Source organism: Homalodisca vitripennis, chromosome 8, assembly GCF_021130785.1.
Source record: "Homalodisca vitripennis isolate AUS2020 chromosome 8, UT_GWSS_2.1, whole genome shotgun sequence".
In the NCBI taxonomy this organism is placed as follows: Eukaryota; Metazoa; Arthropoda; class Insecta; order Hemiptera; family Cicadellidae; genus Homalodisca; species Homalodisca vitripennis.
The window spans coordinates 68589348-68617282 of NC_060214.1; the positions used below are offsets into that span (position 1 = coordinate 68589348).

The 27935-nt window shown below is 33.6% G+C and overlaps 1 protein-coding gene and 1 long non-coding RNA gene across 2 annotated transcripts; one reads left to right on the top strand and one right to left on the bottom strand.

Annotated features, from left to right (window-relative positions):
* The first annotated feature begins 1753 nt into the window (after positions 1 to 1753).
* Positions 1754 to 11924, top strand: LOC124367686 (protein Dr1-like). The gene is made up of 4 exons (XM_046824709.1): positions 1754 to 1861; positions 8641 to 8899; positions 10307 to 10470; positions 11685 to 11924. Exons 2-4 carry the CDS (start codon positions 8665 to 8667, stop codon positions 11799 to 11801), a joined length of 516 nt encoding a protein of 171 aa, XP_046680665.1. The 5' UTR covers positions 1754 to 1861; positions 8641 to 8664; the 3' UTR covers positions 11802 to 11924.
* Positions 11925 to 23085: 11161 nt separating this feature from the next.
* LOC124367687 lies at positions 23086 to 27733 on the bottom strand. The gene is made up of 2 exons (XR_006922924.1): positions 24937 to 27733; positions 23086 to 23201 (listed from the first exon to the last, which is right to left on the bottom strand). It is a non-coding gene; the product is annotated as an uncharacterized LOC124367687 (long non-coding RNA).
* Between the last annotated feature and the right edge of the window lie 202 nt (positions 27734 to 27935).

The window sequence follows — 27935 nt, forward strand, 5'->3', positions numbered from 1 at the left end:
TTTACAAAATCAGGCACTGAGAATTGCCCTTGGGGCTTTTAAATCTTCCCCTATTGTAACATTACATGCAGAAGCATCTGTAATGCCTTTAAACTTAAGGCGACAGCTACTAGCCGATAGGGTAGTTTACAAAATAGTTTCGCAAAATAATCACCCTGCTTATACAAGTTTAATGTATCTTAGCTCAATATATACTGACATGCAATATTGGGCAAACAAAAGGGTCCCTTTATTTCTACAATCCTTGAATAATATTAGTCAGATTAATATAAACATAATTACTGATGTAGTATTTAAGAATATTTGGGATTTTGATGAACCCCTCTTCTTAATAAATAGAAAGGTAAAACCTACCAGTAATGCATTTATACTAGACAACAAAATTATCAAGAACCAACAAAATGAAAATGTTACAAAACAAATAGTAAGAGACAAACTAAACATAACCTTCAAAGATTACATTCGTGTTTACACAGATGGATCCAAATCTGTAGAAGGGGTTGGCTCTGCCTTCTGGATACCACAACTTAATATCTCAGCCAAATATACTTTAAATAAGTACTCTTCAAGTTATACTGCGGAGTTAGTAGCAATTTTGAAAAGTATTCAACACATAAGTAATCTAAATAACAACGATTTTATAATCTTAACTGATTCTCAAGCTGCAGTAATAGCCATAGAAAAAAGCATGGAGGGGTCGAATAATGATAATCAAAGTATTATTATAACAATAGTTTATGAAATATTAGTGACAAAGAAAAATATCATTATACAGTGGATACCGGGTCACATAGGTATCGCTGGAAACGAAAAAGTGGACAGTTTAGCTAAGGAAGCAATAACAGATGGCATCAGACTAGTAGAATTTAACATACCATTTGACGATTTTAAGGCGTATCAAAAAATACTATACCATGCTAAATTTAATGAATACTTTTTAGGTTCAAATAAAGCAAAATGGTACAAACAAATTGTAGATTCAGTCCCAAAACAAAGTTGGTTCAAAAATGTCAAGTTTAAAAGATGGGAGATAGTTAACCTACTTAGATTAAGAGTTGGACATGCTAATACAAATAGTAGTCTTTTTTACTATAGGTAAGTATTTTACTCCGTTATGCTTAAGATGTACTTTGGGTAATAACGAAACTTTAGAGCATATATTTTTCAGATGCCCGGCAAATGACCATGCTAGAAGCACAAATTTCAAATTAATTAGTAAACAATTTGGGTTAAATAATGTGAACTTATGTAGAGTATTACAAACCAATGATAGTCAAATTTTCAAAGAACTAAATAGTTTTCTAGTTGCAATTAAACGAAGGATATAACTAAACTGAATTATACACAACAGAAATCAACATACTACATACATGTAACCTTGGGAATAGGCACTTCAACCGAGGCCCTTCCTTTCGGGATAGGAATGCCTGATGGGCCCCTGGCGAGAAGCTCTCCTAACACCCCACCATTCCCTATCTTCCCACCTATGTCTTAGATTCCCAAACTCCCATCTTTTGAGTGACTAACGAAACACTACAGTACACTACTGAAACATTCATGTATTACCATTAATATCTTCGATTATGTCTATTAGATATACATGTATATGGATTGACTAATACTGCTGAATACCTTATTAACATGACAACCACAGAATAATAGTTATCGCACATCGAGGCTTCATGGATTCCCCAAAGCCTATTAGCCTTAACGCTAAACAAAAAGATAAAAAAAAAAAAAAAAAAAAAAAAAAAAAAAATAGTACCTAGGTTAGCTGTCTGCTAGCCAGTTTTGTTTTGTTAGTTGATTGTCATTTTGGCCGTGGCGTAGGCTTGCTTCACTCTGTTCAGAAATTGCAGAGGTGAGTTAGAATGTTAGTTGGTTAGTGGTATTGTGGTAATCATAAAATATTAAATTCTTGTAAACAGAACTCACTTGTCCTGTACAGTTGTAATACTTAACACCAGCTATATGCTTAGTACAAACAAAATACGTTTTTGTTAGGCACAATACTTTATTTATTTGTAACATTCAACTGTAACTCATTTTATTAAACCTGGAATGATAATCCTACAAATATAATAATTAAAAATAAATAACAAATTAATTGTGAAATTACAGACTCTGTTTATTCCATGAAAACAAATTTAAATTTCAAGTAAGTTAGGTAAATCTGAACATAATGAAAGGAGAGGGCTGCCTACGATGTTCATGATAATACCTGAATTCACTTCTTCACCATTGTGGTCTGACTAAACTGATTGTGGCTAAAACTGAAGATAATACAATTACTAATAAACTTTGTAAGGATCTTTGTTTGTAATTTGATTGAGTAGGCATTGTTATTTTAAATATTTTTTGGCACAATTTAATTAGACTATTCTATCTCTTTACTTTCAATGTATTTAACAGCAAATAAAAATATGACTATTCATGATCTTATCTGGAATTTTAGGGTTTGTTACTAAGACAAGTGTTCCCTTGTCCAGACAGAAACAGGGTAGACTTTAATAAGCGGCCTACACTTGTTATTCAGATGTTTTTATCGAATGGTTTGATGTTTTTATCCGAAGGAATAATTCGATAATACAATTTATTTAACTTAAAATATGATTTCAACTTATCTGTTATAGTAATTTTAAAAACAATAAACCGCATAAAGTAACTAATATTTTGAGTCTTTGAAAATGGCGATAAATATGAGGAATATAGGTGAGATATTTCTTACAAGTGACAAGATTTGTTTAAGTGGCTTCAACATATGGGTTTGGCTCCTGTTAACCCATGGGGAGAAATTCTTTCCTCCATTTCACAAAAGCGGTTACTCATTGATATCAAGCTGGGAAAGTTATAAATATTGTAAGGTTTCTGTGATATCTAAGACTAGGCCATAGTTGGTTTTTTAATGTTACTGTTAAATTTATGTTTTTAAAATTGTAATGTACGAGATTCTTCTTGTTACAGTAATTTATTATAACTCTTATTGTATACGATTTTTACATATCGAAGTTGGATAATATATCTAACAAAAACAACCGAATAATGAGTTTTAGACCGCTTATTAAAGTCTTCCCAAACTTGGCTCCTTGTTCATGGGGAGAATCCTTTCGGGAAGGGTACGATAAGCAGACCCGGTTTTTTATATCGAATTTGGCAAATGATATTACTTAACCATAACCATCGATATAATCAATCGAGACTTATTAATTATTTTGAACAGTTAACTTAAATAATCTATATCAACAGCTGTAAACACTTTCAAATAATACACGTAAGGTCAAATTTAATTTTTACATAAGTAACATTTGATCATTAAAAATGGCAGTCAATTTTAGAAAAATACACGACATTGCTTTGAAAAATGATGACATATTTTACGTGGTTTCAACATGTTGGACTCGTACCGAAAAACCCATTAATGTGAAATTTGTGGGAAAGAAACAACTGTAACTGTGAGAGGAGCAAATATGGTTGTCTTCAGTTTTACTAATTTTTGTTATAATAATTTGTTTAATCACTGTAAATATTAAATTAATATTTTAATATAAAACATATGATTGTTATCAAGGACTATACTTTTATATCGATTGATGGTCTATGATTTGAGATACGAATATTAGGTATCGATGATTACATTCTTCGATATAAAATACCGGGTCCGCTTATCGTACCCTACCCATCCTTTCCTCCTTTTCACAAAAGCGGTTGCTCGAATCCAAGTGAGCTATAAATATCGTAAAGTTTCTGATATGTAGGTCTAGGGCACTGTTGGTTTAGTTATTTTGTAATGTTATTGTAAGATTTTTGTTTTTGAATATTTTAATGTATTATTCTTGTTGTTAATATATTTAATTTAATTTATTTTCAATGGCAAAGCACTTGTTAGAGAGTTTAACGGATTTAGAATAAAGGCAGTCCAATCTTGATAATCCAACAGATATAGGACCAGCACACTGTCGGATTACTAAGGAGTTCGGATTACCAAGGGTGCCATTTACACAATGCATAAATAACCTATAGTCAGTAAGAAACGTGAAAAAAATTAAACACTATACTGTAAGAACAAAATGTTTTATTGTACGTACCTAATTATATTAGAATGAACAAACTGTGCATACATAATACATACGTGAAAACTCTTAAATACCATTTTTACACTAAAAAAATCAAAAACTTTTTTTGCTTCTTCTTAATTAAAGATTTTGAGATCACATTCTCCTGGAGATTTTTTAAATGAACAATTGTCTCAATTTCAATACCATGCTCTTGACAGTAAGTTATAAGGGTAGCAGCCGCCGACACAGTGTTATTACAACTGACTCTAAAAGAACTAGCAGCCAACTTGATCTCATCGCCGTCGGTTTTGCCGCTGTCTGGAGTAGTGGTCTCATCAATAATCTCATCATCATTTAAGTCAGCATTTAGATCAGCCACTTCATTAGATCTTCTTGTGGTAGGCTACACCTTCATTTTCTTGCAACATTTTTTTTTAATAAATGAAAAACTCGTAGACAAACTATCCAAGTAAGTTACATCATAATCTGTTTCATTTTCAGCATCTTTTTCAAGTAATGGATGTGTAGTCCACACGTTTCTCCAAGATTTGATGATGTGTAATTTAGTAACTTGATTCCAAGCATAAGCAGAGTTGATGACAGCATCCTTTATTTTAAATCTCTTCAAAATGGCTGAAATATCGTCTGTTGTGTTGCTCATAATGTCCATCAACAAGCGTTTTTTGTAGTGCATTTTCATGGTTTTTATGACAACTTGGTCTAGTGGCTGGATCAATGATGTTGTGTTTTTTGGTAAAAGTATTATCTCAATGCTTCCATCTTTGGTTTTTAACTGTCATTTCAGTTTTATTAGGGTGGCCGGGAGCATTGTCCATCAATAGCAATGCTTTTAATAGTAATTTATTTTCTGTTAAAAACTGTTTAACAGTAGGTATAGAGTTCTGTTCATACCATTCTTTAAAAACCTCCCGGGAAACCCAAGCTCGATTTTGAAATTTGTAAACAATTGGTAATGTTTCCTTTTTAACATTTTTAAACATCTAGTATTTTCAGACTTACCTACTACCAATACGAGGTCTGTCCAAAAAGTGTTCGAGCCGTGGCGTTACCGACCGGCTCGAACCGGTTATTGGAGGGGGGTGCGAGCCTACTCCTTCCCATATTAGGCATTAAATACGATCCTGTCACTCAGTGAGTCACAGTGCTCTGTTCCGTATAGTACTGCCGTGTGTGTGCGTCGCATTTAAATATGACTGAACGTGTTGAGCAGGGCATTTGCATTAAGTTTTGCCAAAAACTTGGCCATTCACCATCAGAGACGATTACTATGATACGGAAAGTTTATGGTGACGTGTCTATGGGCGATACACAAATAAAAGAGTGGTTTACGCGGTTTAAAAATGGCCGCATCAGTGGAGAGTGATGACTGTCTGGCAGGCCTTGAACAGCCAGAAACGCTGGAAATGTTCGTGTAGCAATTAATGAAAACCGTCGATTGACTGTCCAAGAGCTGGAAGAAGATTTAGGAACACCAAAATCGTCAGTTTGTAACATTTTACATGAAGATTTAAAAATGAACTGTGTTTCGGCAAAATTTGTTCCTCGGCTGCTGACAGAAGACCAAAAGAACTGTCGACTTGAAATCGCACAGGACAATCTGGATTTGATAAAAAGTGACCCAGGGCTATTTAAAAAAGTGATGAGTCATGGGTTTATGGCTACGACCCTGAAAAAAAGGCTCAATCTCCACAGTGGAAAACTCGCGAAGAGCAACGGCCGAAAAAAGCAAGGTAAAGTCGAAGCAATGTCAAGACAATGCTGACAGTTTCTTTTGACCAGGACAGCATTGTTCATCACGAATATGCTCCAAGAGGTCAGACATTGAATAAGGGGTATTGTCTTGAGGTCCTAAGGCAGCTACGAGATGCAGTGCAAAGGAAACGACCTGAACCGTGGACAAGCCGTGACTGGATCCTGCACCACGACAACGCACCAGCTCATTCCTCAAATCTTATACAGCGTTTTTTGGTCAAACACGACATCAACCATCTACGACAGCCTCCCTACAGTCCTGACATAGCTCCTTGTGACTTCTGGCTATTTCCGAAATTAAAAATTCCTTTGAAAGGAAAAAGATTTGACGATGTTGAACAGATAAACAAAATGCGGTGAAGGACCTGTTAGCCATTCCGCAAAATGAATTTAAGGAGTGTTTCCGGAAGTGGGAGGAGCGTTGGAATAAGGTAGTGGCTTTTGGAGGGGAGTACTTTGAAGGGGACCAGATTGCTGTTGCCGCCGAGTAACGTCAGTTCATGCTAGACGTCAAGGTCGGATACTTTTTTGATACACCTCGTAGTTTTAACTTATGTGTGCCAGAAGCGTTTGTGCACAGCGAACTTTAAACGTTCTTTTTTTAACTTTCTGCCAGAAGCATTTTTCCTTCATGAGAGTGACACAAGTTTTTGTTGGAAACTGACATCAGTTCAAGCCCTTTTCATCAACGTTGTACAGTTCATTGGGAGTCAAGCCGTCGACTTCAATTTTATTTTTTAACTTTAATTTAAACGCCTTGATTTCTGACTCATCAGCTGACAGTTTTTCACCAGACATTTCAAGAAACCGAATTCCTCATCTGGATTTAAAATTATCAAGCCAGCCATCGCTGGCACGGAGTCATCTTTATTTATGATTTTATTATAACAAAATTTAGCTTTTGTTTTCAAAATGTCATCTAATGTTGGAGCATTTCGTTCCCTCTGTTTGTTGTTAAAACCACGTGTAGAGAGCCTCTTCAATTTTTGGGAATTCAACACCCTTTAAAGTTTTCCTGTCTCCAGGCATACTTACTACAGACTCATAAACTGCTCAATGTTACTTGCATGTTCCACAATGTCATAGACAGTTTCCCGCCCTATTCCATACACAAAAATAAAACAGATGAAACAATAATGATAACTATACGTACCAATGAAGTCAACAATAATAAATATAAAGATAACAAATACATTGTAACAATTAATGTGAGAATAGTATTCGTTTTGCGTGTGTGTACGTGTGTTACACTGCATATAGCCCTTTAAAAGCACCACCTAGAGAAAGGGACATTACACTGTCCATTACTGAAGTTGCAGTCTTGGATTTGTTAGGTTACACTTGAAGTAAGAAAAAGTAGAGTAGACGAAGTCGAGGTTAGAGGGTGTGATGTTCCCATGATGCTGAATCCTCAATAAGGTGGAGTTGACAATGTAGGAGCTAGAAGCTGTAGGTTTGGCAAACAGGGTAACAGATCTCGTACCAGTAGATACTGTTAAGTTCAGAATTAATAAGGCAGTACAGAAAGAGGATGTCCTCAGTAACACGTCTGACTTCAAGCGATGAAAGTTGAAGAAGGCTATCTCCTAGTGGTTGTAAAGAAACCTATAATAGCCGAGTAAAGTACCAGCCAACCTCAAAAAGCGCCGTTATGGCTTCTTGATTATAATTCTTATTGCGTACGATTATTATATAATATCAAAGTTGGGTCATTTGAGAATGAATATGAAATAATGAGTGTCAGCCCCATATAAAAATCTTCAGAAACACGTTGCAGCATCTATTGAAACTATACATATGCTGTGTAGAGAGTTAATCTAATGCATGATATAATTTTAGTAATTTTCTAGTATCGAGTATCAGTATTTTTTAATGAAGCCTCGTGTTTAACACCTTCACTGCTGTTCTATAGTGAATAATTATAACTAATCTCACAAGACAGCGAGTGCTCAGGGGTGTCTGCCACAGTCAATGTGTTAACCCTTTAAGCCCTATGAATCAGGAGTCGAGATGCATTAAAGCACTGTCAAAGCTATAAGTTAGTGAGCACTCCTAAAACCGAATTGTAAGTGAGCTATTTGCATAACCAAGACATCGAGTTAGGCCGGATGTCTTGTCTTAAGTGCTACTCTCGGATGCAGAAGTCGGTCTTGGATTCATGGATTTAATTGCAACTCCTGGATTGACGAACTGTATTGCCACGCCTGGATTGACATTATGGGTTTTTGCGGCCTGGTGTACACTTATGAGAGTCACTCGTCTGAGATAAAGCTGGCAGGAGGGTCACCTTAAATTAGTGTGGTTGGCTTGTGTAGAAGTTAACTGAATCAATATTTTTATGTATTAAGTTTACCAAATCCAAAACGGGTCTTTATTATTAAGAAAAACCATTTGATTTGTGTTATTTTATGTCTTGCAAGGCATTCATTATTGAAACATAACCATAATGTTTAGCTTTAAATAATTAAAGAATCATTTAACCCATATCTGGTGTTTTAAGAAAAATGACCATCAGTTACAAGTTTGATTGAAGACTCTTGGAGCAATTACACATTAATTTAGAACTAGTAGTTAGTAAAATCCAAAGTTTTGTTAAGTCACCTGACGATGAAACCTTCGGTTTCGAAAGGCCTTGTCCCAAAAATAAATTAATATTGAAAAAATGTTTTTACTAATATTACTAGTTGTAAGTTAGAAGATGAATAAGGTGGCTCTCTATTTCATACATTTGGTAAATACCTACTGGAGTGTTGGTAATAACTAAGGTTTATTCAAGTGTTGGAACATTTATCTAATTAATCTTTTTGTCCAGTGTGTTGTGGACAAAAAGACAAACATGATGACATCAACCAGTAATGCACCGTCTGGGGAGGAAGATGAACTGACTCTGCCACGAGCCTCAGTCAACAAGATGATCAAGGAACTGTTACCCAACATTCGAGTGGCCAACGAATCGAGAGAGTTGATACTGAATTGTTGTACAGAATTTATACACCTCATCTCTTCCGAGGCAAATGAGATCTGCAATCAGCAACAGAAAAGGACAATAAATGCTGAACATATCCTACTAGGTACAAAATTGTCTCATTTGTTAGTGCAAGTTGCATAGTCTTATTTTTAGTTCTTGACAGAATGTAAGAAGTAGTCAATGTAACATTCCAGTATCAATGTTTATGAACATCTTGTCAAATTTCAGCTGGTCAAATTTAATAATTAATAGGTAAAATTGATTACAATTCCGAATTAAAAATTCCCGTTTGGACGTTTTCAATAGCTAATTTTCTGAGATAAACTTACATACAGAATACAGAATGCTTTTATTCGTGATCATTGAGAACAGAATGGTGTAAAAAAAAATACATTTTGTTATTTTACAATAAAGTCAATTTCATTCTTCTCTAAGAACGCGAGCTCGTTCAAAGAATTCCTCCATACTGTAGACTGGATCTTCAGCAACCAATTCCGCAGCCATTTCTTAAAGGTTCTTGCTGGAACATCCGTGGTACTTGCCGGAAGAAGATTGAGAAGCTTGGCGCCGGCGTAGGATGGTTTCTTAGTGTAAAGTACAGTGCGGTGGGCAGGGATATTGAAGTTCCTGGCAAATCTTGTTTGGTGATTGTGGATATCCATATTTCTGGTCAGTTACTTTATAAACATTTAAACTTAACCTATCTAGCAAGTTAATGTTAGCTCATCCAGAGTATTGTAAGAGATGTAAGTTATTTGGAAATAAAGGTACAAGGGTTAAACTATCTACATTTGGAAGTTTATTACAAACAGTGTATTATGAATAATTTGACAATAATTATTATGTATTTTTCTACGTAGTTTCCATTGTGTTCAATATACTTTTGAACTTGGTAATAATATTTTGTATTCAGTGATATATTTTTATACCTGGTGATACATCTCGTATATCAGTTTATATTTTTTGTGTTCCTAGACAGATATTTTCCCATTAACAGATCAGAGGAATCTTTTCCTGTCTCCAGTATTGACAAACTCTTAGATATATCTCTTTACAATTTGTGACTGTGATCATAAGAAAAAGGGCTTTCCATCTACTTCAGTTTCAGCTTGGTAAACAAACAATTGCTGTGTGCGAATTGGGGATTGGGAGTTGTTTTAAGATTGAAGAGCCTAACAAACTGTCAAATTCTTTGTTTCAAAACATTAAAGAAGAGCTTGTCCACTTTTATTTATCAAATTTGGAAACTATCGAGAACAAAGTTTATGGCACCCAAGCTGAATTTTTGGAATATTGTTTTGCAAAGAATGATAATTTGTATTGTTTCCAGGACATATCGTCTGAATCATAATGTCACATGGCTATCTGAATTAAATATCTCACACTACTATGTTGAAAAACAGTTTAAGATCTTCCATTTGAAGTTAAAATTTAAATATGTTACTTCTTCTTTGGATGTATCTTGTGTGTATGTGTTTTTATTTTATAATCATTAATGAAAATATTTCAGCGCTTGACAAACTTGGCTTTGGGGACTATCGTGCGGATGCTGAAGCTGTACTGCGAGACTGTAAAGCAATCGCTGCCAAGCGAAGAAGACAAAGTACTCGGCTGGAAAATCTCGGCATTCCTGAAGAGGAGTTGCTGAAACAACAACAGGAATTGTTTGCCAGAGTGAGTTTACCCACTGCACCTGTTCTTTGTGCATTCCTGGAAAATTGATTTATTACCTGTATAAATTTCTATTACATTATATTATTTTTGGCATTAATATTATTGGGCTAAAAACCTATTTTGATCCAAGATCATTAGTAATAATTTCTTTTTTGCATTAGAGATATTAGGTGGGAATTGTATTAATTTTCAAAATTCATCCTAAGGAGTTAAAAAACATTCTGCCATTCCTGTTATTACATCACTTTGTCAGCTTTTGGCTATATTTGAAGTATTCAACCAACTTCATAAGATTTTGAGGTAAAATTTATATTTTACCCTTAATTTCTTGTAGTGAAAAATTAAAATATTTTCAAATTGAACTATTTAGTTGTCAACAGTTTAATTTTATTCAATCACCAGTGGTTGTTACAAAGTAATCCTAAATTTTAATAAACCCATATGTAAATTGCCACATAGGAAGTCCTTTTTAGCCAACTTCAAGTATAACCTCTGTTATTTTTCAGTAGTAAATAGTTTATTAGATTGTTATATTACAAAAAAACAATGTTCTGTCTTGAAAATGGGACAAATGATCTATATGTTACATTTGCAGCATTGGTTGTAGTTAAAATAAGATTTAGAAAAATACATTAATGGGCACCCCAAAACACTGTGCCACTAAAGTAACTTTGTGAACTTGTTAAGTTAAGATTTTAACTAAAAGGTAACAAAAACCTGCATTTGTTTAAAACACTGTTATACTGACTTGTTATAAAAACTGTCATATGTCTGTCAATGATTTGTTCAATATTGTCAATTTATTTGTAAATATCTTATTATATGCAGCAAAAACACATTTGTATATATCCTTTGTTTGTTATTGACAATCGATGATTTGAAAGGATAGTAGGATTTAGGATATTTGCCATCGTTATATGTTAAAAAAAGTATAACAAGTGCTCTTGGTTCCTGTGCATCGCTTGGGTTGATTCTCTCCAGTCTGGACTTCATGCCATTCGTGTTCCAGTCAGTTATCACTTAACTAACTAAACCTTTGTGTAGCAGCCCATTGCTGCTATTTTTATGTATTATGGTTTTTACCTGAAGAAAATGGTAGATTTCAATCCTCGAAATGAGGTGTTATATATTTTAACATATAACGATGGTAAATGTCCGATATCCTTTTAATAAAGTGTTGCTATTTTTTTATTATGGTATTCTTACGTGTGCAGGCTCGTGAGGAGCAGGCACGTGATGAGCAGCAGCAGTGGCAGCAACTGCAGGCTGAAGCGCAGATTCAGGCAACGATGCAACAATCCATGGACTCCAGTGATGATGATGATTATTAACATAATGAAACAACGGGTGTGCATGTCTGAGGCTCTGGGCCAAAGAGACTAACATGGTACGATAAAAAAAACATATTTGTACAAATTTTATACTTCTATTACACTCTATTATCATACATTGTGTATCTGCTTTGTTTTATTGTTCCTGATTAATCAGTAGGTTAAAAATTATGTCTTTAAAGTTTAAAGACTCTAATAAACAGTGAAATGTTCTGTCCTCCAAAGTAACCGTCCTGACATTACCGGCTTTATCCTGTATATCAGATTCAACTAATGACCCAATTATATTCAGTAAATAGGAGGAAGATGTTTTTGAATGTTTAGTTATGCATTATTTTTATGTTTGATGTCCTGTTACCAGACTATAAATTGTCCTTCAAACTCAGTTTTGAAAAGTAGGTAAATTTTGTGACAACTGAAATATTAATAACTAATTTATTATGTGATTTTTATGTGATAAATGTGTCTGAATCCTTTTCGATCAAACGAAAGTTCTCAATATAAGTAAATTTTTCATAAGAACATTAAACCTTGTTCACTTTCAGGAATTCGAATAATATATTTGTAAGTATAACGCATGAATCTTTCCCAAGAAATGCTGTTAAATCCGATACAAGAACACCTAGATTAGTTAAACTTTTTCAGTTACCAACACATACAGATATTATCTAGAAGAACAAGCCACAGGAATTTTGTAACATTATGAAAGATAAAGTGTTATCCACATACAGAACATTCAAAACTGGAGTAATGAAATGGTTAAGGTCTAGAGATTAGGTAAATGACAAACAGTTGATTATGTCAGAATACAGGATACAATTTAAGAAAGTTGACTGCATGGAAAAGAGATTGTTTGCATAATTAAACTACATAATGTAGCTATGGTGGAGAGGGTAGATTTAATGTGAACGCCAAGTCTATAATAGCATGGGATTCCAGATGCTGCATTAAGAGGAAGGTGATAAAAGTAGTTTAACACGTTCGCTGTGGGCGGTAATTCTGGTTACCACTGCTACGCTGTACTAGGGGCGGGTAGTAACTATGGTTACCACAGAGCCTTTGTTCTGAAATGAGGTCAGTGTGCGGCCAGCACTCGAGTTATCACAACGCCTTATTTCTTGCTCCTTGGGAGGTACTTTTCACATGTTTTATGCACTTTGTTTTCAAATTAGACTTTTTCATTATTTTTAATGATTTTTAAGTTTTTTTAGTTGTAAGTGATTGTGCAACACAATGGATCTTTTCCCGGGACCATGTATAAAACAACCAAGTTCTAGGCGTACAACAGAGCCAGTATTGAGTTCAGACAATGAGGATGACAACAATAGACAATAGACAAATTCTTTATTAACATAACATCAAGAAATGCAATGGCGTCAATTTTATATAGGTTTTTTCCTTCAGTGGATGTGTTCTTCATTCTTCCTCCAGTCCAGGAACTCATCAATGGAGTAAAATGGTCGATCGATGAGCCAGTTGGTCAGGGCTGTCTTCAACTTCTTCACGTTCAGCATCTTTAGATCTTCTGGTAGGAGGTTAAAGAGTTTCCTCCCCATGTAGGATGGTTTCCTCTCATATGATGCAGTGTGATGTAGAGGGAGGTGAAAGTTTGATGCATGACGAGTGTTGTGTGTGTGTGTATATCAAGGCCTTGTTGAAGCTGTTCGATCGTTACATACAATATGACTTCTTTTATGAATAGGCCGATGATTGTTAACACATTTGTAGTTTTGAAGACCTTTCTGCAGCTCTCCTTGGGCCAAGGCCAGCCATAATCCTGATTGCTCTCTTCTGGAGAAGTAGAATTCGATTAAGGTTTCCTGCTGTTGTGCCTCCCCAAACTGCAAGGCCATGTCGTAAGTGAGACTCGAACAATGCATGGTAGGCAGTTTTTGTTGTGGCATCGTCACTGACGAGGTTTACTCTTTTTAAAATGTACAAGCAGGAGTTCAATTTTTTGGAGGTTGCGTCAACATGATTGTTCCAGGATAGTGCATTGTCGATAGTCATTCCTAGGAATTTGGTCTGGCTTTCCATTGATACTTCTGGTAGTTCTGGGACTTCCTCCTGTCTTCTCCCAAAAGCTAATTGTTTGGTTTTTTCAGTGTTTACAACTAAGTCGTTTTCATGACAGTACTGATATGCCTTATTCAGTGCAATGTAAGAGTTGATGGCCACATTGTTTGGTGATGACTCGGAGACTAGAAGTGTCGTACCATCAGCGTACATTAGGGGAGTACAGTGCATTCCTAGATATTGTGGCATGTCATTTGTCAGGAGAATGAATAGACTGGTCCCAATACCGACCCCTGAGGTACACCCCTTATAATGGGTAATGGGTCTGATCTTACTTCTTGGCGTATGTTTTTTTGTGTGTCTTGAATCTCAACAACCTGACTTCTTCCTTCCAAATAACTCTTGAACCATGCATACGGTTAGCCTTTCACACCAAGCTGTTCAAGTTTGTTGAGGATCAGTTCGTGTCCCAAGCAATCAAAAGCTTTGCTGAAATCCAGCATAAATTCCAGTAACCAGATTTTTTTCTTCCAAGCTATCAATGATGAATTCCACAAGTTTGATTATGGCAGATGTTGTGGATCTTCCCTTGATGAAGCCATGTTGGCTTTCTGTTAACAGGCTGTTATGTTCACAGTGGTCCATTAGTCTTTTTAAAACTATTTTCTCAATTACTTTAGAGAAGGTTGAGATTAGTCTTCCGATTTCCTGTCCTATAGCAATTTGTGGTTGTGTTGTTTTTGGTTGATTGTTCTTCCTCTCACATTTATGACCTGCCACAATGCCTTTGATTTATTTGCAGCATTTGCTATGTGATCAGCTGATGCTTGGCGCTTTACTGATTTCAGCCTCATATCATAATCTTTCTTTACCTTGCTTATTTCATTTTTATCTGATAGCGCTCCAGTGAGTTCATATTTTCGAAGACATTGTAAATAGTTTTGTTTCAGGCAATTTGTTTCTTCGTCAGCAAAAACCATCGCCTTTCTCCTCCTAGGGCGGACATTTTTTCTAGGGCAAGTTGAGTTCAGTTTGATTACCACTGTTGACAGAAGATTTTTGTATGCTGTTTCTGATGAGTCTGTGTTGTGTACATTTTGCCAGTCTTCATTTTCCAACTGAACCTTTAGTAAGTTAAGGTTTCTTTGGTTTAATATTCTGCGCATTGTACTTTGTTGTTTTGGTAGAGTTGTTGTGTGTGCTATTTCACAGATTTGAGCTGAGTGGTCAGAAATTCCAGCATGGATCACGTTAGTAGTTATTTCATCCGTGACCATATTTGTACAGATGAAATCTATAGATGTCTTGGATGTTGGGGTAACTCGTGTTGGAGGGAGTGGTAGTCTAGTGATGTTGTGGCTGCTTAGGGTGTTAATTTCATTCTCCCTGTCTTTTTTCAGACTATTAACATTTATGTCTTCCATAACAAGAATCGGGTGATTCTCGGCCCTCGTTTCTTCAATTGTCGCTGAGAGTAAGGTTATAGCTTCTTCAAGTTGTCCTGCTGGGGTTCTGTAGACACCTAAGATGTATAGCTGCCTTTTACCTAGCGATACTTTGATCATGCCCATCTCATATGTCAGCTCTTTGTTGTATTCTATGATTATGGGTTGCGCAGCTGTTGCTAGTTAATCAATAGCACCACAATGGTAACTTTGAGAAAAATAATTTAATTTGATGATTAATTCTGGCCTTCATTTAGAAGTAGATGGCAAACCTCTTCAGACGTTGAGTAAAGGCAATATTTTGTACCAGCTTGTTGATTGTGGTATAATTTACCACATAACAGGAGAAACTAATAAAAACAGGCTCATGCTAATTTGCAAATTGAACTTAGTCATTTCTCAAAACTAAAACGCTGGGTTGAAACCAGTCCAGATGAAATATACTGTGTTTTGGCTGTTATTTTGCTTATGCCACATAATAAAAAAAACTCTATAAAATAATGGAGTACTGATCCTCTACTAGAATCCAAACAAATTTTAACTAGTCTAGACAAATTGTATAAAACACATACACTAATTGAAACACAAAGATACAGTACATTACCTTCTTGAAATTAAAACAAAACATAGAAATTGACGAAAGCCTGGGTGGATGGAAAGGCAGAGGTTGGAGACAATACATGCTAAAAAAGGGAACGTTTTTTAATCTAACTTTTTTCTGAGTGACTTAAGCAGTGGCATTGTTTTGGATTTCATAGTATATAGTGGGTATGAGTATAATACAGTTGGTCTGGACTTAAGTATACCTGCACAAGTAGTACAATTATACATTGGGTTTGAATCATGTATTTAAGTGGATAACTGGTATTCCACCCCTCAGCTGTATAATTCGTTATTTGATAATGCCACTGGTAGTAGTGGAACTGTCAAAAGTGACTGCCAATGCATGCCTTGTTACCCAAAAAAATGGAAAAGGGAGAAGTGTTAGTATGTCATACCGATAAGTCGTTTGCTGAAAATCGGTTTGACAAACGGCTCGTGGCTATGTTATTGATCATTGACAAACACAAAATGGAAACCCACAGAAAAGTTTGGAAAAATCACAAACCAACCAATATCTAGTGTAGTGCAGTGCAGTGTTTTGTGCAGGTTGTGTGCAGGATCTGCTCTTTCTTTTCTAGTTAATATTGTTGGTTTTTATTAAAAAGTTTTATATAAATTGTATATGAAAGTGAACAGTAAGTAACCCACATCATTATTACATTGTTTATTTATGCAAAATTTAACAGGAAGGTGCAAAATTAGGGTTTTCCATAATTATTTTTACATTTATATCTATTTCCTACAGAAGATAAGAAGGGTCTTGAGATAAGGACTGATAAGTGAAGTGATCTGAACTGACCTTTGCCTTTGTTTATGAGCCTGAACTTATCTCATAAGATTATCAATACAGTGATCTTTTTAATATGCACCTGTAACAGACTTGGGTTATTCAGACATGATAGCTGAGTGGTAAGGTTCAGGACTAGTACACTGAAGATACCAGGTTCAATTCCACAAGACATTAGTTGAACTTTTTGCTTCATAAAGATTATTTGTTTTTTCCTTCAACTGTCTGTATTCACAAAAATTATTTTTATTTGATCAATTTTTACATCTATATGTTTATCTTCAGACTTTAAACTAACAGCTAATAAATTTATTATTTGTTTAAACTTAACTAGCTGGATAAAATACTATAGTAAAAAAGGAAAAATATACTCTGTATATATATACATAGACGGAACTGAACTGAGTGTGAATCCCTTTTAAATACATTTGATTAATTGTTTTTTTTAATAAAGTTATAAAATTAATATATTAGGCATATAAATTGAAGTTCTAAGTGAAATTTTAATATTGTGAAGGGAAGAGTAATCAGTATTTATACTGCAATGGATCAAGCTGATCTTAACAAGGAAAGTTGTGGGAAATGTGGACGGATCGTAAAGCATGGAGGAGTATTTTGTACAGGTTATTGTAACAAATGGCTACATTTTAGGTGTATAAATTTGCCCTATTCAGCTGTTAAAAGTTTAAGCAAAAGGGAATTAGAAGAGTGGAAATGTCCCTCTTGTGTGCAGCAATTGGCAAAAGGAGAATTTCAAAATGATGTGATAGAAGTTAATAATCCTGAACTGGAACATTCCCTAACACTTGCGGCCGAAATAGGGACAGCTCTACTTAATGAAAATGAGGGTCTGAAACAGGAATTGCATGACATAAAATACAGGAAATTAACTCTTGAATCTGAACTTGAAGAAGAAATAATTAAAAAAGACGAGCTTATCAAAGAGTTAAAAAGACAATTAAAAAATGACGAAGAAGAAAAAATCAAAATAATAAATTCTTTTGAAAATAAATTAAAAATATTAGAGGAACAAAAAGAAGCAATTATTTATCAAGCTGAAGATGAGAGAGAGGAATTAAAACTAAAACTGTATGAAAAGAATAATTTTTGTACAAAATGTACGATCTACAAAGATGAACTACAAAATATCTTATCATCTATTAAATCTCTCGAGGCCACAATTGAGATATTGCAGAAGGATAATGAGGAATTACAGAGCAAAGTATCATATACTGATAAACATGGTTCAGTGTGTCTTAACTGTTTCCCTCCACCATCAGATTGTGACTTAACTAACAACAGTGATTTCACAACTGTGGTTTATAAACGCAGGAATAGTAAAGTTTCTGAGTGCGTAAGGAATGCAAGAGGGTTGCAGAATGTAACCTGCTCACAGGATACATTAGAGACATGTAATCCATTTGACATACTCAGCTCTACAGATGAGCAAGAAAGTATTTGTCATGATAAGGAAGGATCTGATAAAGTAGAACCAATGGAACATAAAAGAATGTTGTTATTAGCTGACAGTCACGGAAGAGATTTAGCATGGAACTTAAACAAACATGTAAAGAAATATGAAGCCTATGGTTTTATCAAGCCAGGTGGTCGTGCTGCCCAAGTCTTGAATCAACATAACATTGAAGGGGAAAAGTTAAACTCTGATGATATTTTAGTGATCTCCTGTGGCACAAACGATGTAGCACGCAATGAAGGTAACACAATGATTGACATTGTAAGTAACAGGTTGAAGAATTATAAAAAGTCAAAGGTTGTTCTCATAGACCTACCTAACAGATATGATTTGGCCAGCTGGTCCTGTGTTAATGCTGAAACACGAAGAGTCAATATTGAGTTAAAAATATTGTGTGATGGACTCGAAAATGTAACTTTGGTGGAGGCTAGCAAGGCGGATAGACAACTTCATACAAGACAAGGGATGCACTTTAACAACAAAGGAAAACAATGGCTTGTGCAGAAGATCTGTGAGGCTGTAGCAAGAATGGACGGAGAGCAGTCAGTATTTGAAGAGACGAGCGTATCTTTGCATGGAGGGGAATCTGAAGAACATACAAAGCCACCTGAAGAAGAGGAAGAGCATAATTTAGAACATTCTTCAATACCAGCACAGACACTGAGTTCTGGACATAATGGTTTTTTAGACAAGTGAGAAACAGTAGGCTAAATAGTTTAGTAACTGAACATAAAAAAGTACAGTTTGCACAAACAGGTTTTTTATTTTTAAATATTCAGGGTCTGGATGGTAAGATAACACTTTTAGAAAGTTTCCTGGTTAACTTAAAAAAATTAGATTTTATTTGTATATCGGAGCATTGGCTAAAACAATTAGAAATTAGTTTAACATTTCCAGTAGGTTATCGCTGTGTTAGTGCGTTCTGCAGGAAAGAGAAATTAAGAGGAGGGACAGTAATTTTTGTTAAAGATTATGTTCAGGCAAGGTCCCTTGATCTGGGAAACATTGGTGTGGAGGTACATTTTGAAGCTTCTGCAGTAATTATTGACAATTTAAAATTGATAGTGGTTTGTTTATACCATTCCCCATCAGGAGATGCAGATATTTTTCTTGATAACCTGGATAAAATGCTGTCACTTTTAACTCAATATCCCAATTATACAGTGGTAGCCGGTGGAGACGTAAACAATAAATTTAATATAAATAACTGTACAAAAACAGTGAAACAATTTCTTAATGTACTGAGACAAAACAATTTTTATTGCCTAAATTCAGCTGCAACACGGGGTAAGAATTGCCTGGATAATATTTTTATTAACTGTGCTAGACATCAGTTAGAGTTTTGTAACTTTTTTGATTTTCCATACTCGGATCATGTTGGTTTGTTACTTTGTATTAATTGTATAGATTTAAGTTTTAATAATTTAACTTGTATGCAAAAAGATTATCTTAAGTTTGTATTACCTAAATCTGCTGTGTTAGATTTAATAGACAGCCTTGTCTCATTTGACTGGAATAGTCTTTATCTCAAGTTTACATATAAAGATGCAAACCAGATTTTTGAAATGATATTAGAAGTAATTTTGAGGTTCTTACAATTTTTTATAGTCCTAAAACGAGCTGGAACCAGTTCTTCCAGACAAGTAAATAACAAGTGGTATACCACTGACCTTGCAAAAATGAAGGAAAAGTTATTGTTTTTAGGTAAACTGAGAACACATAACTCTGTAGCACAGTTGACAGTGTTGAAAAAGCAATATAAATATGCAATTAGTGAAGCCAAGCTTAAGTACAATGTAAATACAATTGAAAAAAGTAATAATAAATGCAAGGCCGCATGGAAAATAATAAATAATAATAGTAATAGCTCCAGACATCACAAAATTAAATTACCACCAGATACTTTTAATGATTATTTTATCAATTGTGTTAAGGAAGTTAAACAAAGCATAAGTAAACCAAGCATAAGTGTTAATGAATTAGTAAATAAGGTTAATATTGATCATAGACATTTTGAATGGAAATTAATTTCAGCGGATGATGTTATACATGCAACAAAAAGGCTTAACAATACAGATAGTAAAGATATATACAACATCTCTAATAATTTATTAAAAAATATAATACACACTATTGCTGAACCTCTGTCGTTTAGTTTCAACCAGTGTTTAATGGAAGGTGTCTTTCCAAACAAATTAAAAAAATCAAAAATATGTCCGATTTTTAAAAAAGGGGAGCGGGATGAACCCGAGAGTTATCGTCCAGTATCATTAATCCCTATATTAGCCAAGCTGTTTGAACTGATAGTATATGATCAGGTTAGCTTCTTCTTTGAAAATAATAACTACCTACAATTTTCTCAGTTTGGATTTAGAAAGGGAAGATCGACAATTGATGCTGTAGACAGGCTGGTAAGAGAAATTCTTTTGACATTTGAAAATAAAGCCTTTGCTCAGGTTACTTTTTGTGACTTGAGTAAGGCTTTTGATTGTGTAAATCATGATGACCTTTTATTGAAGTTGAAATATTATGGTATTTCTGGTACACCTCTAAAATTTTTTGAATCTTATCTTATGAACCGTTTGCAGTCAGTTTCAGTTAATGGTGAAACATCCAAGGATGTTTTTGTTGAATGGGGAGTACCTCAAGGATCTGTGTTGGGACCACTCTTATTTTTAATTAGCATTAATGATTTGCCAAACTCATTAAACACAAAATCATTTTTATATGCTGATGACACTACATTCCTAAATACTGCCAATAATGTGAATGAACTTAATTTACTATCTCAAGCCACTATAACAGATGCTGCTTCTTGGTTCAGAACAAATGGATTTTTGCTCAATGAAAATAAAACTCAAAAGATGTTATTTACGTTAAGAACTATGGACAGTAATAATATTGACAAGGATAGGGTTTCCAGGACTAAATTTTTAGGAATCTACATTGATAATAAGTTAAGTTGGCAGGCTCATATAGATTATATATCCTCAAAATTATCAAGAGTTATATATCTTTTAAAACAATTAACAAGTTGTGTACCAAGTCACTATCTGAAAACAGCTTATTATGCTTATTTTCAATCAGTTTTTCGATATGGTTTAATTTTATTTGGCAACTGTTCTAGGATCGATGAAATTTTAATTCTTCAAAAAAAAGCAATAAGAGTAATAACAAAATCAGATACAAAAGCTCACTGTAGACCTTTGTTCACTAAATTTGAAGTGCAAACAATCATAAACTTATATATATTTGATTTGATTACTTTCATTTTGAAGAATCATGACTTGTTAAAATTTACAAATGAAATTCATGACCACAATACTCGTAACAAGAATAAGGCAGTAATTGAGTATCACAGACTAAGCAAATCTTTATCTAGTCATATTGTATTGTCTATTAAAGTGTACAATAAGGTTATTCACCTTATAAATGAAAATTCAGTGAAGATATTTAAACACAAATTTTATAAGTGGTTACTCAACAATCCCTTTTATTCTTTAAATGAATTTTTTTTACTGTCTGTGATCAATTTTTAAACTAAGAATTTATTTTTATACTGTGCAACTGTACTTAATTATTTATTAACGTTTTATAATAAGTGTTTGTCTAATTTTATTAATAAATAAATTTATGTTTTGTTTATGTATGTATAACTTATATTGTTTCTATTGTTATTTTGATCTCTAGTTTTCATAGAGATTAAGTTGTTAAGATTTTATTAAGTAATACATTTTAACTGTTTTTTATTTATTGACTTATTTGTTGTAACTTTAAATATCCTTATATTATTTATTTAAGTAGGTTAGTGACGTGGCAATACTGCTCAATATAAATAACTTTGTCAATGCTTTTGTAAGCCTGAACGACAATAAAACATATTCTTATTCTTATTCTTATCTGTTTGTGATTACAATAAAAACATGGGGGCTGTTAACAAGGCAGATAAGATAATATCGTTGTTCAGTGATAGTTCACAAAAAACCACTTAACAGTTCGTCACTGTGCTCAATGCACATATTATATGCATAAAATAGCATGTACTAGCAATAAAAAGCAGTCGTTCAGCGATTTCAGATTAAATCTTATAAGATAACTATTTGAGGCTCGAATGTAAATTCTTTTGTTTCATACAGGTATTAGCTTTTACCCCTTTGGCAGTTAACAATACAATATTATCCCAAACATGTACAGTTTCTTAACATGTGTAATACCCAAAACTGTTCAGTTTTAATGGAATTTTTGCTATGTTTTACTTTAAAATGTGTACCTTTTTTCATCACGATACTAAACAGTTCGTCACTGTGTTCAATGCGCACATATTATATGCATAAAATTGGTCTTTTTCTTCAGCCAATAGAATTGTATTTCAGAAAAAAGTTCAAGCATATAAAAAGGTACGCATTTTTATTTGTTGTTATAAAACACATTTTATTTATTTATTTTTATATTGATAGTTGAATTTAAATATAATTATGATCAGATCCTGAAAATTATTGCAATTGCACGTAACACGGCCATTCAAATCACCACAGTATTTTTACACTTATTACTCTATGGAAAAGTAATGGAGATGTTATTTTTATTGTGAAGGGAATTTCATTCTTCAACCATTGGTATAACAAACAAGTAACATTACAGAAAAATAATTATACAACAACAAAATATCTTTGGAAAAAAGAAGTACTACAATATATTGTTGAAAAAAAGCCAAAGGATAAAATATTTTTATTATTGTATTTTTTGTTAAGGAAGATTTTAAGATCCATCCTGAAACTGGATATTACAGTATTTCAGAGTGAGCTCATAATAGTAAAAATTACTGAACAACAAACATTTAACAACTATTTTACTAATTAAAAAATATGTCCTTAGGTAGAATAAAATAAAAACAAATGAAAATAGCGATCAATATAATATATTAAGATTCAGGCTATAAATAATAGTGAACACTTTAAGTACAAAATATAATACAATTTATTGATAATGTCTGGTTATACAGCAAGATGCGAGAGACTGCATACGGTGGCAGTGGTGGGGAGGTTGATGAGACTTAGATGACAACATTCAGCTAGCTGTAACATCACAATCAGTTGTTATCTCATTTATCACAATCAGTAGTTATCTCATGTATTGTGTTACATAAACACAGTTGTTCTTAAACACTTTCCATTTGAACTTCCTGAACCCTGTTGTTTCTCGGAGAGAGAACAGCACACTAGCCTCACTTTGTGACCTCACTAAGGCTTTTGAGTGTTCCACATGACATTCTCCTTTCTAAGTTGCAATATTATGGTGTAAAATGTGTTGAACAATTTTATAGATCTTATTTGGAAAAACGTACTCAGAGGGTTTGTGTCAATAACATTCTTTCTGAAACGGGGTCAATAGAGAGTCGGGTTCCACATTGATCGGTCTTGGGACCATTTCTGTTTTTGGTTATGACTAATGATTTGCCTAGTAATATTAATTGGAATTAAATCATTTTTTCTGACGATTCTACTTTTTTTAGCTCAAACAACAGTCTTAACACACTTATTTTTAGAAATGCTTCACAGTCTAGAACAAAGTGGTTCCTGGTTTAGTATAAATGGTCTTTTGCAGAATGAAAGTAAAACTCAAAATATTTTATTTAGCCTTAGTTCTCAATCCATTCCGTGCAATAGTCTTAACTTGCAGTCAAATGTTATGTTATTGGTTATCACTTTAGGTTGTAAGCTGTCGTTGGGCCCTCATGTGAGCAATGTTTGTAGTAGGGTGTCAAGAATAATGTTTTTATTAAGTCACTTGAAAATATTAGTTAACAAATTCCAACCTAAATTAGACTAATCTGCATTTTATCATGTGTTATAACTTTGTGGAGAGATGGCTAGGATGTCAATAGGGTTTTATTGTTACAGAAAAAGGCAATTAGAATTATAACAAATTCACCTTTTTTGAGATCAATGTAGACTTTATCTACTAGCGAAGGAATACTCACAGTTTTCAATCAGTTCATTTTTTGTAACCTAATTAAAGTAAAACATGACATTCACAGCTATCAGTTAAGAAGTTCTGTTCATGCTCATTTTACAAGAAATAGCCATAAGATTGACCTACATCAATGTAGGTTAAGTAAGGCCCAAAATAATCACCTTTAGCAATTAAAATGTTTAATAAGTTACATTTATCAAGTCATGTAGATGTAAGAACTTTTACAGCTGTAATACATAGCTGTTTAAATCTTTTTATAAATTACAAGAGAATTTTAAACAACTAAGATCAAAAACAATTTAGATGAAATATTTTAAATAATTATTTTAGGGCCTTGCTGATCTTTTGTGATATCAAATTAGAAACTCTACCTTTATTTTAATTTTAATTTTAACCTTTAATTGTCTAACTGTGTGTGATATTAAGACTAGATTTTTTACCTGCTCTCTGAGTTTTTAATTATTGAACGGCTTGTTGGTCTTGTTTTTTAATTATGTGTTTTTAATGTTTAATTTCAGTTCTTTCACTCAAGTTTTAAAACTAATTTAGTTTGAAATTTGTTGATTGTAAGTAACAGTGTTGCTAATACTTAGGCCACATACTTAAAATAGATTAGGCCTAATATTGATGTGACATTGTTGTTTATTGTATGAACTTTAATTTGGTGATAAAAAATTATTCTGATTCTGTTTCTATTTTCAAAATTTCTACAATTCTATCTGTTTCTCATTTGATTTAAATTCCTGGAAGTAAAGATTTAACAGGCTCATGATATCTTTGAGTCATATTAAAAAGGAGTAAATACTTAAAAAAAGAACAGAGAGGAAGGAAGCATACCAGCAGAAGAGCGTCATTTCTCCTCGAGTGACAACTTGAGCACATGGTCCAGTGTCTCCTGCTCGAGTTTCAGTTGTCGCTCTTCTTCCTCTCTTTGCTGCTGCGACAGCTGAATCACCGCCAGCAGTTCGGGGTCCAGGTCTTGGTACGCAGACAGGCTGGCCTGTATGGCTCTGCGGGCATAGACTAGCTACAGGACGTGCTCACTACACTACCGGGTGTACAGGTGCACACGACAGTCTACAGGTTTATACAAGACGTGTAAATAACTTTAGAAAAATCTATCTTACGGTTAGGTTTGCTGGATATTTACTTACTAAGTTCCAAAGTAAAAACAAAGAGATGACAAATTCTTTCCTCTGTACCCTAAGTGAAGTTTTCATATTTCGTTAGCCAAAGAGCCAAAATAATTACATGTGTAGACTGTACGTAATGTACTGTATTGTCTTGTTTTTAATTAAGTTGATAAATTACTAAAGTGTAAACTGTAGATGTTTTAGGAACCTGAAATTAGGCATGGACTGGAACCAACAGGAAAATCCATACTATCCTTACTTTATAGGATAAGTACCAACACGGTGGTTAATAAGATCTATTTCCTTCAGCACGAATGGAAACTTTAGCAGTAATTATTGTTGAAACATTAAAATGAAAACCTAATTTCCTAGACGGTTGAGTACAGCTTAAGCAAGCTAACCACTAACCTACTTTTGAAACCTTATACCGAGAAAATGTATGGTCAGAGCAAGATAACTCAGTTTGTGAGACTGACAATATCTGAAAATATTGTGGTTCAGCAAAATATCTCAGTTCCAAAGGTCAAGATCCTTGAATATATTTAGCTGAGCAGATTCTCAAGGCTGAGAATACTTAAAAATTAAAATACAAGCCAAAAAATCTAAATATTTTCTTAATTAGAATATTCCTTTAGTTTGTTTAGATAGAAAGAAATAAAAACCTAAATACGAAATATATTGACAAAATTGAATATCAAAGTGCCTAAGTGGAATATTATGCCCATTTCTCATTATTCTAAATAAAAAATAACTATGAAACACAAAGTTTTACTGTTGTTTTTATGTATTTTCATAATGTGAAAGAAATTCGCAAAACTGGCCAAGCAAGGAAAATATAAACAGACAGTTTAACTGTTTAACTTTCCATATAAGGAAATTATATGGAATAAACATGACAAAGTCAATCAATCAAATATGTAATCCAAATTGAAATTACTTTGTAAGGAATTCCGAGTAATAGTTGTTCATGGAAACCAATACGTGTGAACGTTCCTGCAAATAACGTCCAAATGTTAAAAAATTAGTCTTTTCTGTGGGGTATCAAGTTAAAGCGATTATCATTGGAAATTATAATATAATTTAATTGTTGAATATACAAAAATACTTTAGCTTTTCAGAGCCATTTATAGGCCAAAATTAACTCAATATTACAACAGAGAAAAAAGTGTAAAACAATCATACCAGGTTTCAAAGTATTTATTCAGAACAATGGGCCTATGTTTACATTTGAGGATGAATGTCAAGGAACTTCTGAGGGTTTTGTCCTTTTGAGTTCCATTTAAATCAAAATAAATATTTATTTTTATGTATACTATGTTCTGTATTTTAATTTCTTTTACATTTATATGACCAGTTTGTGTAATAAAATTATTATTTTAATTTTACAAATTTTTAAATAATTTTGAGTTGATATAATTGTGGTAATCTAGTTCAGGACTGTATATGTTCATGTTCATTTAAGCTTATGATAATTTTACTTTACAGAATGACATGTTAAAAAAAATCAATATACTATTAATGTAATGTTTGGTTATCTTGGATTAAAGACATAACTATTTTGTTATTCATAAAAAACCTTTCAAAACAACTTATCCTAAATAGATATTGCTTGTTTATAATTCTATGAGACAAGTGACAAACAGTCTATGTATTAATCTGCTAACGAGCCAGGACTACCAACGTTTCAGTTATCAACTGATATACTTATCGAACCAAAACACACAAAGTCATATAAATAATCCTTAAAATATCGTTGTATACTAGTGGTAAGTGAAATAATAAACTCTGAGGGGAAGAAATAAAGAGGATATTATTGACATCTTATCAATTTTCAGGGATAATTTTTTCAGGAGAGATCGATCCCTTTCTAAGTTTTATTCTGCCTGTCCTCATGGGCCACTGGCCTACGCAAGGATCTTATCGAGAGAATAAGGGGGAGAATCAATACAGTTCAAGGTGGATGATACTGATAAAAAGTGCTACAGTCACAGACAGAATGTGGACCTGCGCTATCTCTAACTCAATCACAAAGTCTATCGTCTTAAACGCTCGACCAATGCATACCCCAATTATCACATACCTTACAAAATAAAATATATTGAATCAAAAGAGAGAAATCTTTAATAAGGAAAATAATAAACCTTTTTGCCTATACAATGTTATTACATTTGTAATGCAATATTACCTTTTTAATAGAATATTACATTTTTACGATAATATATGATAAAATAAATGCAGCAAAATATACACTGTAATACTGTTGAAGACATAAATTGAGCAATATTTATAGACAATTAAAAAATCTCAAACATAAATCCTACAATGTGTAATAATTGTATAATTGGTACATTTAGTATAACACTTTTAGCAACATTCGTATCCTGTTTTCCTCACAGTTTAAAAAACAAATTTAAAGTTCTATTAGGGGAAAGTTATGTTCCAAAGAAATAATAAATATGAAGAAGAAAATGGAAACAAATATTTTGGCCTAGACTACAACTTTCTACCACCCCCCCCCCCCCCCACCCCCCCCCCCCCCCACCCCCCCCCCCCCCCACCCCCCCCCCCCCCCACCCCCCCCCCCCCCCACCCCCCCCCCCCCCCACACTTTTTTTTTTTTAAATGTTGCCCCCATACCACCAGCCATTACAATTAAAGAGAAGCTAGCCTAATGAAAGGAAACAAATATATTTTCCTCTGTCG